At 42.9% G+C, this 16,799-nt stretch overlaps 1 protein-coding gene across 2 annotated transcripts in view; it reads left to right on the top strand.

Moving 5' to 3' along the window:
• The window catches only part of fto (FTO alpha-ketoglutarate dependent dioxygenase), a 124,828-nt gene that overhangs the window by 19,167 nt on the left and 88,862 nt on the right, over positions 1-16,799 (top strand). For both annotated transcript variants that reach the window (XM_078252795.1, XM_078252805.1), the window contains exons 2-7: positions 1,031-1,108; positions 1,328-2,363; positions 4,855-4,980; positions 9,708-9,787; positions 10,288-10,431; positions 16,566-16,685. In XM_078252795.1, the coding sequence (XP_078108921.1) occupies positions 1,031-1,108; positions 1,328-2,363; positions 4,855-4,980; positions 9,708-9,787; positions 10,288-10,431; positions 16,566-16,685 (1,584 nt within the window). The remainder of the gene's footprint in view (positions 1-1,030; positions 1,109-1,327; positions 2,364-4,854; positions 4,981-9,707; positions 9,788-10,287; positions 10,432-16,565; positions 16,686-16,799) is intronic.

Genomic DNA, 16,799 nt, shown 5'->3' with positions numbered 1-16,799 from the left:
ATGAATATGAGGTTCTGAACCCACATACGCACACAGCTACGACGCCTCCACCTTCGCACACACGCATATGGGAGGCAGGGTGGGGAAATAGTTGTGAAATTTATTTGGGCATATATTTTTAATGCCAGTTGCCATTGGATTTACAGCTCAGAATGGAATGCGTCCCAATGAAAAGTACTTTGATCCCTCCACCAGGTTGACATTTTTATTGGGGGAGCTCTGTATGGCACAGGGCATCTTTTATAAGGTTGTGAGGAACCCCACGGCAGCCTTCACCAAATCATAAAAATGTGAGACGTCAATGAAAATGACCAGGTTCCAGTGCTATCTCAGCCCGTTTTGAGAGCATAATTTGTTCAAATTCATTTATCAATTTGATTCCCAAATACCTGGTCATTGAGTTTGTATGATTGGATTTTAGTTAAACAGTTTGTTCTCGTTAGTCCCTATACTCCCTATACTGTGATGTTATTGTACATTTCACACTATTTATTATTTATTTATAAAGAATATATTTATAGTGAGGCAAGGTACGATGGTTGGAAATGTATTCACGTCAGCAAATGCTATGTTTCTGCTAGGAAAAGGCAGTCTTGTATTCAAAGATTGTGTTTCCAGTACTTTCAAATAAAGTGCCACAGTGGAAGTGGCAGTAGAGCCAGTCTCTGAACTATATAGGCCACACAGGCCCATAGGAGATTTGTGTCTCACACACTCTATGTTTTTGTGAAGATTCTTAACCCAGGAAGTATTGTGAACATTTTGTTAATTTAGTGCCCAATCACAGCAGTTAGGTGTTAGAAGGTGGATGTTTTAAGGTCTACGTACAGTAGTTTCCATCACTTCAGTCATATAGAATTTGCTTCTCACACCATCTCTGCAATTCCCCAAAAGTTATACACAAAATCTATTTAAATAGAGGTAATTGATAACTTATACACCAAAGTGAGTATGTTATAAAAAAAAAACATACATGTAAAAGGTTCCTGCTGCTACTTGTCAGCCTATTTAACTGCGTTGTTTTCCACAGAGGCGGAAGCTACTGCAGGAGTTGGGAGACCAGAAGATCCCCTTTCTGGGACCTTCAGATCGGGGATATCAGCAACTGGTGAGCCAGCCAATCTTCCCTATAAATCTACTGATGCTGGGAGCTCTACTTTAAAGGGCCTACAGCAGCCTTTTGTCTATTGCTGCTACAGCCCTGTACTGTCTTCAATTTGGCTCAAGATCTGAAAGGCAAACATGTTTGGCGAATAAGATTGCAATTCAGTATGTTATGTTTTTGTATGTAATGATCATCCTGATAAGAGTGTCTTGTGTTTCCAAGTGGGCCTCCAGTTACTCCGGCCTGGTTCTGAGGAGATCCTGCTCGCTGCCTGCTGAGCTCCATGGCCGGGTGCAGGCAGCTCTGCTCACCCTGAGAAGGAAGGGCTGTCTCCTGAGGGATTTGGTTCGCATCCGTGACCGAGATGTATTTACTGCCGTTTCACGGGCTCTGCTGGGTGAGCCGGGCCACACCTACCGATATTTGGACACGCGGCTCTTTGCCATCCCCTGGCACAGTGAGGACACTGATGTCAAAGGACAAAACTGTTGTGACCCTGACTTTAGGGCTGCTTGCAAAGCATTGTGGGAGCTTAACACCTTCTTTTGCTCTGATGTGTCTCAGCTGAAGGAAGGAGACAGGCTAACACAATGTGCGAAGGGAGAGGCAGAGGCCAAACAGGGTGAAGAGGGGGACACGGGGTCCAAACACAGTGAAGACTCTAAGAATAGTGAAGGAGGGGAGTCAGAGTCCCGACAAAGTGAGGAGGGGGACACAGAGTCCAAGCACAGTGAGGAGTGGGACATTGAGTCGAAACACAGTGAAGAGGGCTGCTCTGGGTCAAAACAAGAAGGAGAATGGGAGACTGAGTCCAAACACAGCAGTGAGGAGGGAGAGTCCTCCCAGGTCAAACCAAGTGAAACAGCTGTTGCAGCAGGGTCGGAACACAGTGAAGGGAAATTCCCGGGCTGGGCGCCTAAGGCCATCAGTGGCACAGAGACTAAACCTGTGGGAATAGGGGCCCAGGAGAAACCTGTGGCCCAACTCAAGCACAGCTTGTCAGGCTACCACATTGAGGACACGGAGGAACAGGCAAGCGGGCAGGGGTGTTCCCAGCCGAGTCCTCCGCAGGTATACACCGGTCCGGTCAAGTTCAATGTCACCTTACTCAACTACATGGACCCAGCAGCTACAAGCCAGCTCAAAGAGGAGCCTTACTATGGCATGGGGAAAATGGCGGTAGGGTGGCACCACGATGAGAACCTCATCAGTCATTCGCCAGTGGCTGTTTACAGCCATAGCTGTCACAATGACAAAGGTAAGGGTCAAAGCTAAAATAGCTTACTTGTAATAATTGTGCTAATAAATTCGAAAAACAATAGTTGAGATCTTTAGATTTAACACTTATACACTTAAAATCCAAAATGTATCATGCTAGTCTGTGGCATGTGGTTTCAGAAATTAAGATTCCCTTTTCTCTTTCACTTGAATATCCTATCAACTTATCTCAGTTGCTTTATGGTGGATCAGATACAGCTAACCTTGTGTATTATGGCCCTACAGCAGCGCTGTAGCAGCTGTAGACATGGCCCCTGGTGAGGCAGCCATCAGATCCATCTATGTGATAGTGTCAGGGCATTATCAAATGTCAAACTGACTTGCTGCTGACAGCCTTATCGCTGGCCGTGCGTTGGGAGATCACAGACATTTGGATCTGAGCTCTTAACGTGCACTCAATGGCGCAGTCTAACAAAGGCCTTATCACGAACACTGCATCTCATCTAAATCATTTCCCCGAGAAATGATCGATGTGCAATTATCTGATATGGAATAATGAGCCCTGCTTTGATAAGTGTTACTAGACTGTACTGTATGGATAATACGACGTCTCCTAATTATGGAATGTGCACTCTTTCCAGAGCTGATTGATAGAGTTGATAGAGAATCTCAGGGAGAGAGGAACTTTGCTTTCTAAAGCATATGGAAAGCAACTATAGAAGACCGTACCACCATATCAAAAATGGCTCTTTGTAATTTGTTTGTTTTCAATTTCAAACAAAGTTTGCATAGTATAGAATAGAAAGATACATCCTCAGTTTGTATTGTAAAAATAATAATCACAACACTAATGATTGATGAAGCTCCTCTTTGTGGATTCCTCTTTGCATTAACCCTTTATCATCAAAACAAATAAGTGGATTTAAAAATAAAAGTCCAATGTCTATTAAGCAGCCACTCACCAGATCGTTCCTTGCACCTTCCAAAAGCTGGAAGGAGAGCAGAACCTGCTACATCCTGTTGTGGAGGGAGATAAAGGTTTAGGCGTAGCTCAGCTGTACTGTTAACGGTGGAAGCTCTACACAGTTTGCATATGTGTCTTGAAACTGTAATTTTTCAGAATCAAACAGGTGAAATGGCAACTGCTCTGACATCCCAACCCAGTTTACAGCTGGGCTTTTTTTCATTGGGGTTTCTTAACCAGAAGCACCTGCGACAGCATTCTCTTTCAATGATTTGTTCTAGGCCATTTCAACTCTGACCCTGTGAACACGGGCTTCAAACACCATGGCATAACACCTTGCAGTGTTTAGCCGCTGCGTCTTTTCTAGTCCTAAATGACCCAACAGCTCCAGACTTTAGAGAGGAGAGTCTGATTAGAGCGCCATGGAGCTATATCCCAGTGGCTGGCTCTGATGACTCCCAGAACCAGGCTAATGAAAGTGTTACCTTGGGGAATGTTGCACTTTCACAATACGTTCACGTTTCTTACATTGTCCCTGAGAAGAAAGAAATACAGCAAATTAGATAGCTACAGAGACTAGACGTTTTGCATGACACCTGCTTCCTTTGATAGGCTTTTGTCTTTGAGCAGCCTCACCTTTTTTTATTGCTTCAGCCAGAGAAGTCTTCTGAGTGTTTTTCCCAGCTGCGCTGATCCAAAGGAATCTGCCACGACTGAGCGTTTTCCGGCACGGAGGATGATATTCCACCATTCCTGAGGCCTTGGGGAGTGCTGTCATTAGCTGGCTCTCAGAGCACAATGGCTGGAAATTAAGTTACTATTTATCCGTGCTGAGCAAAGGAAAAGGCAGCTGTGGGGCAGAGAGGCCCAGAAAGACTTTAGTATTGATTTTGCTGAAGGGTGTTGGCCAGCCAAGCCAAATCTTGTTTTCTTAGTGTGCCGTGTAAGAATGGAATGAGAGAGAACAGGGAAGGTGGTTACAGTGAATGGGTTCAGAAACAGGAATATCATAGGATACCCTCTGTCCAATAACACACTCTCACACACTCACTAAACAACATCAAGAGCTTTTATCTAACAATTTCCTCTTGCACAGCATAATGATGGCATAAAGATCCTTTGCTAACCTAGCCTATATAATCACAGTAACGTATCATCTTTGCTCTGCTGTTAAGTGATTCTTTCTTTCTGGAGACAAAGGCTTACATCTTACATCCATTGTTTGAGTGGTATGGATTTAATCATTGCACTCCTTACTATTTCATTTAATTCATTGTTTTGGCTACATCATAGGCATCGCTATTGCCTAAGATTGTTTAGCCTTGCATTACCAAGATATCACTTGATGTGGAAAGAAGTGGTTCAAATTAATGATGTGTTAAATAGCCATCATTATATCGTGATAAACCACATGCTTCCCATGAAAATGTTAGGAATTTTAAACGTATTGCACTTTTACACTCAGTTTAAGTCACGCTGGGTGAAACTGTCAAACCAAAAGCCTGAAACATGAATATAAATGTAAAATGCAAATGTTACAGTGAGTTGGGCTGTGTATGACTGACAGGTGAGAGCAGTGAGGGAGGCAGCGGTGAGATGGCATGCTGGAGGATTGGGCTCAAGGTAGCCTGGGACATCCACACACCTGGCCTGATGCTGCCACTGGAGTCTGGAGACTGCTATTACATGAGAGGTACTGAATCTTCTCCATAACCACACACACACACACACACACAGACATGCACACATGCGCACACGGACATGTAAACACGTTGCTCACACAACTTAGCCACGTCTGTCACCATGTCTGACTTTGAAGGAAGGAACACTTTTATTACCCTGTGTTTTAGTGTTTCTTGTACTTTGTCCCAAATGACCCATCCCAGGAGGATGCACTTCACTCTCATGCATTGCACTTCACTCTCACGCTCTATTCTCTTCTTCTAGCCCTCTCCGCAGGAGAAGTGGGACTGAGGTGTGTGTGTGTGTGTGTGTGTGTTTGTGTGGGTGGGGAGTGACTTGGGCTGAACACAGAGCCAAGCTTAAGGTTCCATGAAATTGTGTGTATTACAGAGGTTACGAAAACCAAATGTTATTTTTTGAAGTCCTGTGACCCAGTGCTGACTATGTCTCTATGGAGGACAGACAGCGAGCCACAGGGGTGTAAATCACAGCTTAATGCTTCTGGCTGCAGCAGACACCTCCACCCTCTTCCTCTCGGCCCTGTGGGCCCGTCCAAGCTTTCTCATATTTTTCTGAGTATGAGGACATTTATCCACATCACAGCAGAAGCTTGTGTTGAGATGTAGAGTACAAGCAGTTAGGGTCCCTGGTTCGGATAAATTGGGGATTTGTCATGTTTTAAAGTCACATGGTTTCATAAGGATATAGGAATAGACATACAGTAAAATCTTGAGTCAGTCTTCCCTTGATATGCTCAATGAATTACTGTATTTAAAAAAACTGTGATTGATTTGTCATTTGTAAGTTTAAGATAAACTAAATAGATATTTTAACTGATATAGATGAATAGTACAGCCTGAACACACTATTCATCCATGGTATTGTACAGAATGTGGATTTTTGTTTACTCTAAGGACTCATATACCTTCATCATCTGTTATTTAACCCATGTTTAAATACCAAAGGACAACCTTATTTCTTTTTTTCCCTACTTTTTTTTCTCGCCAACTTGGATTGGCTAATTCCCTTTTACTGTAGCCCTTCTAACTGCTTACTGTTGGCCCCTGGCGGACCATAGACAGACATGTGCCTCCTCTGATATACGCTATGTCCCGGAGCGCTTCTTTCCACCTGCCACCTTTACATTTCTTACAGCATAACTGTACCCAATATTCATCAAGACATCAATATATCAAATTCATTTTCTTTTATTTCCATTTTTTTCTATATTTTATTATAAAATAGTTTAGGTATTTACATGTGTAATAATATATGTATTTGACCTAGTGATTAGAGAGATTTTCTTGTGATTAAAAGATTATTGTTTTGATGTCTCCAACAGCCGATACATATATCCATCTAGTGTACAATGACAAGACACTGAAACCCTACCTGTGCACTCTGCATACACTGCTAAGATTTTCAGAGTTTGGAGTCAGGGGGGATGTAACTGATTGAAAGACTGATTTTGTTGAGTTTAATTTGAGGTTTCTTAGCCCGAGATCCCACAAGGCCCATTCTACAACTACAAAACATATAACCAAACTACAAAACGGTTTACGAAACATTTACTCAAGAAGAGGTTTTGGTTAGTGAGAATACATTTGTACCGAGTACTGCCAACATGTACAATATTTACCCCATATTTCACTCAACAGCACAACGTTTTTTAAAAACATGTTTTTGATGCGTTTGCCTCCACAAGTGAATTCACAGTCTCCCCAGGTAGGGCGTGATATGTGAAATTGTGCTTATGGTACAAATGCAGAACCTCAATCAAAACAAGAAGATAACTGACTTTTTTGGACATACTGTAGGTGCACAAAAACACATGGATTGTCCAGATGCTGCACAGGTACAACACCTGGTGCCTAGCAACATCAAATGTTGCATACAAATGCTATATCATAAGTGACCGCATTCTGGATTAATCAGCATGACTACAGCAGGTGAGAAACTGCTGTTTTGTTAAACATCAAGAAAATATGTACATTTCAAACACAGAGATGGGTCTCGGACTCGAGTCGCACTTAAGTCGCACAAACAGCTGACTTCAGACTTGACTCGGACTCGACCCAAAAGACTTCAGACTTGACTCGGACTCGAGCTTCGAGACTCGTCAAGTGAGTTAAAGAGACGTTACATTTAGCACATATCGTCACAGGTAACAAGCTAACCATCGCCCCCTGTGCTAGCTTGCCACAGGCCAACAGTTAATATAGCACTTCACCTCTCCCCCTTTACACCCCTGGGCTCAAAGCGCACATCCTAGCCGACGCTAGCACCCAGGCCCAACAGCGGGACGCCATGACAGATGAGTCTGACGTAAGGTTGTTTAAAGGTTGTAGACAATATTAATTATTCAGTCCTGCCAAACAAAAGTGCTAATGCTGGGAACAGGCAAATTGTATCTTTATAGCTGTATCCATATGATGTGACAGACTTAGGTTAATATTTCACCAGGTCCGAGGTCTAGAGGGATGTGTTAAGTAGACCCCATAAAGTTATCCTACAACGGATTTTGATACTGTACAGTTCGGATGGTAGCTACAGGACATGCTTTTAATTCATAAGATTTAACAATACAGTGTTAGGGACAGATCAGATGGCCAGAGACTTGTGACTTGACTTGAACTTGCCCCTCAAAGACTTGAGACTTGGACTCGAGCTCAAAGACTTGAGACTCGACTTGGACTTCCAAGAAATGACTTGTGAACATCTCTGTTCAAACATGTTACATAGGAAGCTGCTTTACCTGTACAACGTAGGTTTAACTCTGTGTCTGTAAGTGTTAATCTTACATCCACATACCATCTAACACATAGATCTATCTGAATATTAGATTACCTATCTGTGTCTACATTATGTTGAAGTGTTTGTTGATCTGAATCTTTTTATTTTTTACAACTAAGGAATAGGAAGGTTTTAATGAATTCCTGAAGTTGACTCTTTGAAGCTGCTATGTTTTCATCTGAGAGCAGCGATGTCTGTACCTAATATTCAGCTTGACAGGGCTTGAAGCCGACCTCCTTTAGCTGGATAAGATTTACAATAGAACAGTCAGTTTCAGGCCAGCCATGATAATAGAGTGATGGGCTGTTGTGCAGACCATTCTAATGGGACTTGACTGTCGCGGATCAGTGGGGATTTATGCTTCACTCGGTGAGTACGCCCTTGAGAGGCCAACTGCTGCACAACGATAGCAGCTCACACAGTCCTTGGCTGTCTATTGCTTTGTTGGTCTACCTGAATTAAATACTTGGCACAACATATGCACGCACATATACATTTGCGCAACTCGCATGCATAAAAACACTCGCATTCCTCTGCTTATTGGAGGAACGACAGCTCACCCCACCCCCCCAACCACCCTGTTTCAAACACACACATGTACATGCAGACAGAGCAACCACCACTAGACCATGTGTTCAAATACATTGTAACAGTGTTTTAGTGACATACACCATTTGACAGATAGTTTTGTGGTATTAAAAGAAAACTACAATGTTGTCTAACTACCGGCACCATAATGTCTTTTCAGCACCATTTGTCGCCGGCTGGCCCTTTTGAACTGCTAATGTCTGAGCTGCTGGAGGCAAATTGAATCACCATCATTTCCACCCAAATGGAATTTCAGTGGTTAAAAAAGAACAATGCAAGTCTTGACACCGGGCCTGTTCAATAATAAGATTTCCAGCTCCCAATGCACAGGGGGACTGGAGAAAAAGAGTTGACCCAATATATTTAAAAGCCTGCTTCCTGGAAAAGGAGGACAAGTGGCAGCAGGCGCAGGGGTTGAAAGAAAGATAAATATTTATTACAGTTATCGAGTTTGCCTCTACTCCCTCCTGATCCCACTGACGCATCAGACGCGCCAAGAAAAGAGCAGATTGATGGAGATAATTTGTTATTGGATATAAACAGTTTTAAAGACGCAGAGTAATTCTGCCCAGAGACCTAATCCCTCACAATCTCATCAGGGTGAAGAAAACACCGGCAAGTTGTTTTGTTTGTCACCATCTTTTTTTCTCTCCACCAAACAATAATGTCTTCCTCCCAAAGCATTTGGCTGTTTGACTTTCAAATCACAGGCATTAGCCAGTGTACTCTTGCTCAAGGCGGCTGTAAATATGCACATGTGCTGTGAATGACAGCTCTGTCACGGCTAAATTAATTATTGGTATGAGGCAAATAATGGCAGAGCTGAGAAACATCTATACACACAAAGAAACACATGGAGGGATACACAGGAAACAGCAGTAAGGCCTTTTTGTAAAGCTTCTGTGATATTGGACAAATGTTTGTTGGTATGGCTCTTCCATCTTGACAGATTGAGCGCGATCTGGTTTTGTTTGGTAATTAAAATTATAGTACAATGGCGCTCATTCTATTTGATTCGGTGCTAGACCAAGCGCAATCTGTGTTGGCGTACGTGATGATTTAGTTGTCATGTTCCTTCACGTCCTGCTTTTCATCTGTTTTTCTATTGTAATCAGTTCTTTTATTTATTCATTTTATTTATTATAATTATTTAAAAATGAAATTTTAACTGTTATTCCATTCTGCTGTGTTTTTTTTTTTTGCTTTACAATGATTTATGAAATGGTCATTTCTGATTTTTTTTTCCTTCTCTTTTCTGGTCCGTTCTCTTACTTTCTCTTCTTCGCTGCTCTGTTGATGATTGTTGGTGGTATAGTTAGCATGTTCTCATAGATTTCTCTTGCCTTTATTCACCAGATGACCTGAACAGTACCCACCAGCACTGTGTCCTGGCTGGAGAGACCACACGCTTCAGCTCCACACACAGAGTGGCAGAGGTGAGAAGCCAACAGGCCTAAAAGGGAAAACGCAGTGTTTCAAATTATGTCGTGAAAATTCTGTATAGCGAGCCAACAGTCGCCTTTGGTTTCAGTAAGGACTGCTGCTGGTACTTACACGCTGTGTTAGGGAACGCCTGTGTATTATGAAAAACTTGAAGACTGTCTGGTAAAAAATGACTTAATTAAAAAAGTCTTGTTTTCAGTGAAATGGAAGGATTCTGTTATCTCAATTGTGTAAAACAAAATGTGCAAATGCATGAAAGCGTTTTAGAAAAAGTAAATCAACTTTGTCTTAATCATCCACTGCCACCATGAGAAATAAAACTGAAAAATGAATGGCATTTGCAGTACATAGCATATTAAACAAACGAGGCATTTATTAAACTTAACTTTAAACTAAACTTAAGTTTCTGCTTGTCTTTTGATTGACAGGGCTTAGTTGAAAACCCTACATGGCAGTAATGTGTATAACACTGGGTCTGTCCCTCTCCTACCAGTGTTCCAGTGGTACCCTGACCTACATCCAGTCGCGGTGTCAAGAGGCCCTGTCCAACCTGCACACTGACCCAGAGACAGGCTCCCACAGCCTGCTGGCCCTGCTGCCAACAACGCTACAGCACTGTGAGGAGATTCACAATGAGGTGGGGACATGGTGTGTGTTCACATGCATCCGCATGTGTGTGTACATACATTTGTTTGTGATTTTTGCACAATTTCGTGTGTGTGTGTGTGTGTGTGTGCGCGCGCAACTGTTGACAATTTATTTGTTTTGGCACTGTTAAATCTGTATAGGTGTTTATTTTTAACTAACCTGTTGCCCTTATTACTACTTATGCAGCGGGCCTGAATCAAACAACTTTTGGAAATGTTTTAAAATAGTTTTAGCCTGCTTGGAGTACCAGATGAGTGAGGTTTGCTACATTGGACAACAGAGCATGTGCCAATAACCGTTAGACAATAGCATGTCAGCCTTTGAAAGTTGTAATACATTTTTCTGGGATCATGAACCTTCCTGACACCATCTGAATTCTTCTGATGCTGCAGTGCTCGACCATCTGGTACTCCAAGGAGGTTAAAGATTGCTAACAACCATCTGCAAATATGACAACATTTCATCAGGACAGGATCATAGAACATATTAGAAAAGTGTCATGAAATATAGAGAAATTAGGCATATGAATAATATGGATAAATATCTGGGAGAATTGAATTTATTTGAAGAACCATATAAGCATATGCATGTATGCACACAGTACACTGCACATATTGAATACATACCCTCTGGGGTTTATTTATTTGACTATAGCCTACAATATTTTTTTCATATCAAGTCAACACCATTCCATGTTGGGGTGCTGGGTTAACCAGACAAAGTATTATCAGGGACTAACAATACAGTATGGCAAAACATAGTCAAAGGAATTGATAAGCAAGAAACATGCATGATACAATTTAATCCTGGTTTAATATGCCCTTTCCATTTCCTCTGCAACATGGGACTAACAGACCATACTGGTTGTTTTTACTCAGGGAAATGCCTGCAATATGAAATCCAGGTTGTTCTCATTTGTCCTGGCCTGTGATTGATCATGAGGCAATAGCCTCTCCATATGTTATCTAAAGATGGAGTCATGCCCCGCTCCCCTCGCTAACCCCTTTTCACTCACAAGGAGTGATGCTGGCTTGGGGTATTGGGAGATGAATTGAAGTGAAGTGAGGTCAAAAAAGAGGAACGCGGGGGGCCGCCTGCGGAGCCACCCGCCCCCTGTGCTAGCTTGCCACAGGCCAACAGTTAATATAGCACTTCACCTCTCCCCCTTTACACCCCTGGGCTCAAAGCGCACATCCTAGCCGACGCTAGCACCCAGGCCCAACAGCGGGACGCCATGACAGATGAGTCTGACGTAAGGTTGTTTAAAGGTTGTAGACAATATTAATTATTCAGTCCTGCCAAACAATAGGGCTGTCTGTGTCAGGAGGGGCGCTGCGCTAGTTGAGCTAGCAACACCTGCTATTTTGCTGCATAGCGCCACAGGATTACCAAGCACAGGCCCTCGCCAGGAGGGCCATGCAGGTTTATTTAGGAAAACAGGATGCTATTTATAAAAGAGCTGGTGTGTGCCTATCTATGTGTGAATGTTTAAGTAAGGGGGGTGCTCTCAGGGGCTCAACCCTACCCTACCTGGCGCTCACAATGATAGATGTGGCCATTTGTTTGGAGTTGCCCACGAGAGCAGAACACCCACTTAAATGATGTATTGGTGGTGGAGTTATTTATGATGGCGGCCCACTCTGGCGCGTGGCGTGTGCATATTGCGCAGGTCGTGTTTGACATGGACGGCCGAGGAGCGAACAAGGCTGAGACGCACAGGCGGCCTGACCTGAGCAGTGCCTTATGGGCCTTTCCTTAAAAAGTGCTAAACAGCAAGCTAGCACCGGCTGACGTGCCACAGATATATTGTGCAATGTGGTGCAATGGGGGGTGGGGGGGCACTTGTCACTTGTCAGAAGATGTGGGCGGGTCTGACGATGATGAAACAGGGCGTTTGCCATCTGAGTATGAGTGTTCAGCGATGGGGCGGGATGTCGAGTTGAAGTAGGAGTTGATGGGAGACAGAAATGAAGAAAACTGAAGTTCCCACCTGTTTGTTAAGCGTGGTCCCTCTCACTGTCTCTTTTTAATCTTTCCCCCTGTTTTAGGTGGTGAAGGGCGGGGGGGGGGGGTAGTCTCACATAGCATCGCCACACGGCCCCCGTGTGCATGTTTGGCTTTGAAATGCTAATCCCAGATGCAAACGTCTTGTCTCATTTAAAGCCACTGTGTCACTTCCCAGGTGGGTGTGTGACAGAGTGCCCTGAGGGACCCCGTATAATGATGCTAGTCCCCCCACAGTAAATATTGAAGGAAGCGACAAGGTTTTCCCACATGTTCAGGCAGATAGTAAACTGTAAACTGTGTGGAAGCAGGTGTGTGTGACCTTCCAATGTCCTGTTTTCAGGCCAAAATGTCTCCCCAGGCTCTTGGGTCGCTGCTTGGCTTTGAAACACCTTTCCTTCGAGCCTTATGCTGGCAATATCATTGCAATCTTTTAAATCACCTTTCAAAATGCATTTTTTCTGTCAGCAGATCTGTGCAGTATGTAGTTTGTACTTGTTTGTCCTGTTGTATTTACCAGTTTTATTACTCATTATTGGTGGTTTTAATTATTGTGAGACATTTTTACTACGTCTGTTAGGATCACAAGGGATAAAATGTTCTAAAATTGAATGTATTTCAACCGTTCTGAGCTCTGCTAAATCATGATTTAACCAAAGATTCCTGTTGATTTCTTAAGTTTTAGTTAATTTAATTACATTGGTCAAATGTATATGAAGGAGCTCTTCTTCAGTGGCAGCTAAGACGGGAAGACTACTTTTAGCTTCTGTTGTGGCCTGAGAAACATAATTGAACACTACTATTTTATAGATATAGAAAGAAATGGAAATGTATACGGCAATCTGCGAATGTACAGTATAACCTAGAATGACCACTCTGGCAAGTGTGTGATGAGTGTACATTGCGTGCCTGGTTACTCAGAGAGAGCTGGGGGCACCAGTTCTCCTGGCTGATGTGTGAGGAGGCCGGGAAAGGCAAACAGAGAACGGCAGAGTAGGATCGATCCCACTCTCATCAGCTCCCACCTCAGGGCCATGGCCCGGAAATTGATTGGACCCGCTCAGGGAATACCGTGAAGGTGTAGAAAAAAAAAAAAAAAAACGTGCCTCATTAAATGGGAAAAAAGGGGCTACTTGGCTTCAACTCCAGAGTTGCCATGGTGGGCGGCAAGTTGACTAATGTAGGGCTAATGTGTAGTTAGTGTGTCCATCACCTGGAGAGATGACAGCGACTGCTGCAGGGGAGTCACTAGCTCCCCTCTTGCTCCCCCACGCCGTCACAGAGAAAAACCAGCCCTAACAACCACTCTCTTCTTCGCACACACCTTCGATCTGTCTGCTTGGGTAGGTGGCATTTAGTCCGAGTACCCCTCTTGGTAACTCTCAGCTGGGTGGCCAGATTCCAAATGCCACATAGCCAGCACTCCTCACTAGCTTTAGATGGTCTGCTTTGTGGCTGCCACTGGCCTGCACAGTGGGGTACAGGCAGCCATGTCAGCTCAAAGTGGAGACACAGGTTGGTTTCTTCTCACTAAAGGACAGGCAGACAATCAGAGAGATGGAAGGAGGGACTGACAGAGAGAAAAGGACGTCCGATATTGGCGCTCGGCGGCTTTGTTGTGTGTTTGAGCTGTAGTGATCGAAGGGGAGTGGATTTGGAGAGTGTTGAGGGGACCATAAAGGATGACATTTCTTTGAAGGGTGACTTGTATGGAGTGACTGAGAGGCTGCTGAGCAGTGCCACTGGCTGTGTATTCTCCCTGACATGCCCCAGTCCTTGCATGTCATCCCTGCTGTGATCAGAGCCTATTGGAAGCAAATGGCAGGATGATTCTGTGCACAACTTCTACACAAGGCAGACCTCACCCAAGTTGTTTCTGCAAATAATTCTCGCCATTTGTTTTAACTTGCTTGGGGTAGGTGACTTGCTTCATAATACAGAGCAATGGCCACTTAAAAATTGAAGCTCAATAGTATATGCTCAGTGTTCACACTCTTCCATGGCACTTTGATAAGCAAGAATCAGGATGTTGGCGACTTGATTTGAGTTCAAAACTACAGTATATCTTTTTTTTCTTTCTAGCACAACCACTTAAGTCACTTCACAAAGATTCAAAGTTCCGAAGCTATTCGACAATCCGAAAAGCAGTTCTGACGGAGCATACTAACTTGCAGGTTTTATAATGAAGGGACAAAGCTTCCTCCCACAGATTACGCTCATATAAATAATACATTGCATTGTCATTTTTTGGACAACAACAAATTCATAAGACCTGTGTTTGCTGGTAATCTTTTGTTCCAGTGCAGGATTTTTCATGTTACTGCACTGCAGCAAAAGGTTCTAGAGAGGATGTGAGGGTGGATGCCACGCTAAGCACTTGACATCAACAATAGAGATGTCACGTCGTTGTATCTCATGTTTCAAGCCATTGACGGCATTGACTTTTCAATACTTAACCAAGACCTCAAAACCATTAAGTGATATGTTTCATGGTCCTCCAAAAACGTATCCGCTAGTTCAAATGAATTGTATACGAGCATAATTTGTAAGAGACAGGGCTGTGTGAGGGTGGAAACTGGTTTATACAAAAAATGTTGCAATTTGAATGGAGACTTTTTGGGTAGAACTCACCCACTTAAACCTTGTTGTGACTATGAGTTTGCAGCTCTAAAACGGGTCTGTTGTATACATTGGCTAATGCTCTGTGAGAAGAACAAAACCAAAATAGTTTTCAGAAAAGGAACAATAGCTCTCTCTGTCCCATTTGATATGTGACTCCTTTGCATGCAAAGACTTTTTGTGTTGTACAGTTGTCGGCGTCAAAATGAAATGGAGCGTGCATTGTTTTGGGTGGATGATGCTTTGTAGGACGTTTTGGGGGAGGGCAACTCACAGCGTCTTGTGTTTACGTTGGCGGCATTTGGGGCAATCTTTGACATACGCACTCACATTGGCAACTGTATTCACAGACTATAACAAAGCCACTCACACACCTATGTAGACAGATACACGCAAGAGTGCAAACACACTGGTGCAAATACAGGTACAAACACACAAACATGCACACAAAAAGACACACTTAGAAAATAGATAGGCTACACCTGGCTACATGAAGCATCCTTGCGAGGATTAAATCAGCACTTCAAAAGAGCAGGAAACAAAAATACTCCCAGCGGAGGAGAGGGGAGCGGCTCGGCAGCCGAGACTGTCATCTCCAGACGGAGCGAGGGAGTGGGAGGGGAGGGGAAGGAGGGAGGGAGGAGAATGAGGAGAGGAGAAGGAGGGCGGAGTTTTCAGGTGTGCTGGCTGGAAGGTGTGTATGTGTGAACAGACATATTCACATTTGTGTGTGATGTCTGTTTGTCCGGGTGTTTATGTTTGGTAAGGTTGTGATTGTACTCCTAGAGATGACCAATGTTTGTACTATTTGCGAAAGGACAATTTTTGACGCTAAAAAAAGTAAACTAAGGTAATTTAGTCTTTACTGTGTTGCTCCTTTTAGAGACCTCATAACATGATTGAATATACTTTGAAGTGATTTTATGACAAATAAAATATGGAACAATTAAACTTTTTTCAAGGGAAGATATATATATATATATATCTTTATATATATATATCTTTATATATATATATATATATATATATATATATATATATATATATATATATATACCCCATGCCACCTTTTTGCTTAGACAGAAAATGTATGACGGTAAACACTGAAATATTTCATTCAGAAATGAGATTGTTACTAGGTGAAAATTCTACACATTGCAACATTAAACCATCTGATGCTACTTTTTACAATTTTTTACTTGGTCAAATTTGACAGACCATTTTCGAATTCAAATGTCATTTGAGGATCAACAGGAATTCACAGTATATTTGTTTGTACATGTTTGACATTATAAAGTTCCATATGTACAGTATCTTTATTTCATATGATAATTTAATTATTTACAGTGCAATATCAAATAATGTACACAAATGTACTAATGAAAGAAAATGTGGGTTCATATTTTTACTGAAGAGCATTGACAGGTACATTTCGTTCCACTTTTTTTTATTGTCTGAACCAGAATTTTTCTGCTGTTTTACATGTGCGTGTGTCTGCAGGTGGAGTTTGAGTGGCTGCGGCAGTACTGGTTTCAGGGCCAGCGCTTCGCCCGCTTCTGCAGCTGGTGGACCGGGCCGATGGAGCAGCTGGAGAAGGACTGGAAGCTCATGGAGACGATGGTAAGGCCGCTCAGACACACTGCTGGTCATATGGCAGCCTCACTGTCTGCTCTCTCTGCCTGCGCAATTTACTGAACGCCATGTCATTCACATTACTTTACTAATCCTTCGGTG

Source organism: Sander vitreus, chromosome 1 (genome assembly GCF_031162955.1).
Source record: "Sander vitreus isolate 19-12246 chromosome 1, sanVit1, whole genome shotgun sequence".
Classification (NCBI taxonomy): Eukaryota; Metazoa; Chordata; class Actinopteri; order Perciformes; family Percidae; genus Sander; species Sander vitreus.
The sequence above is the reverse complement of the archived record's forward strand: the minus strand, read 5'-3'. Positions and strand labels throughout refer to the sequence as shown.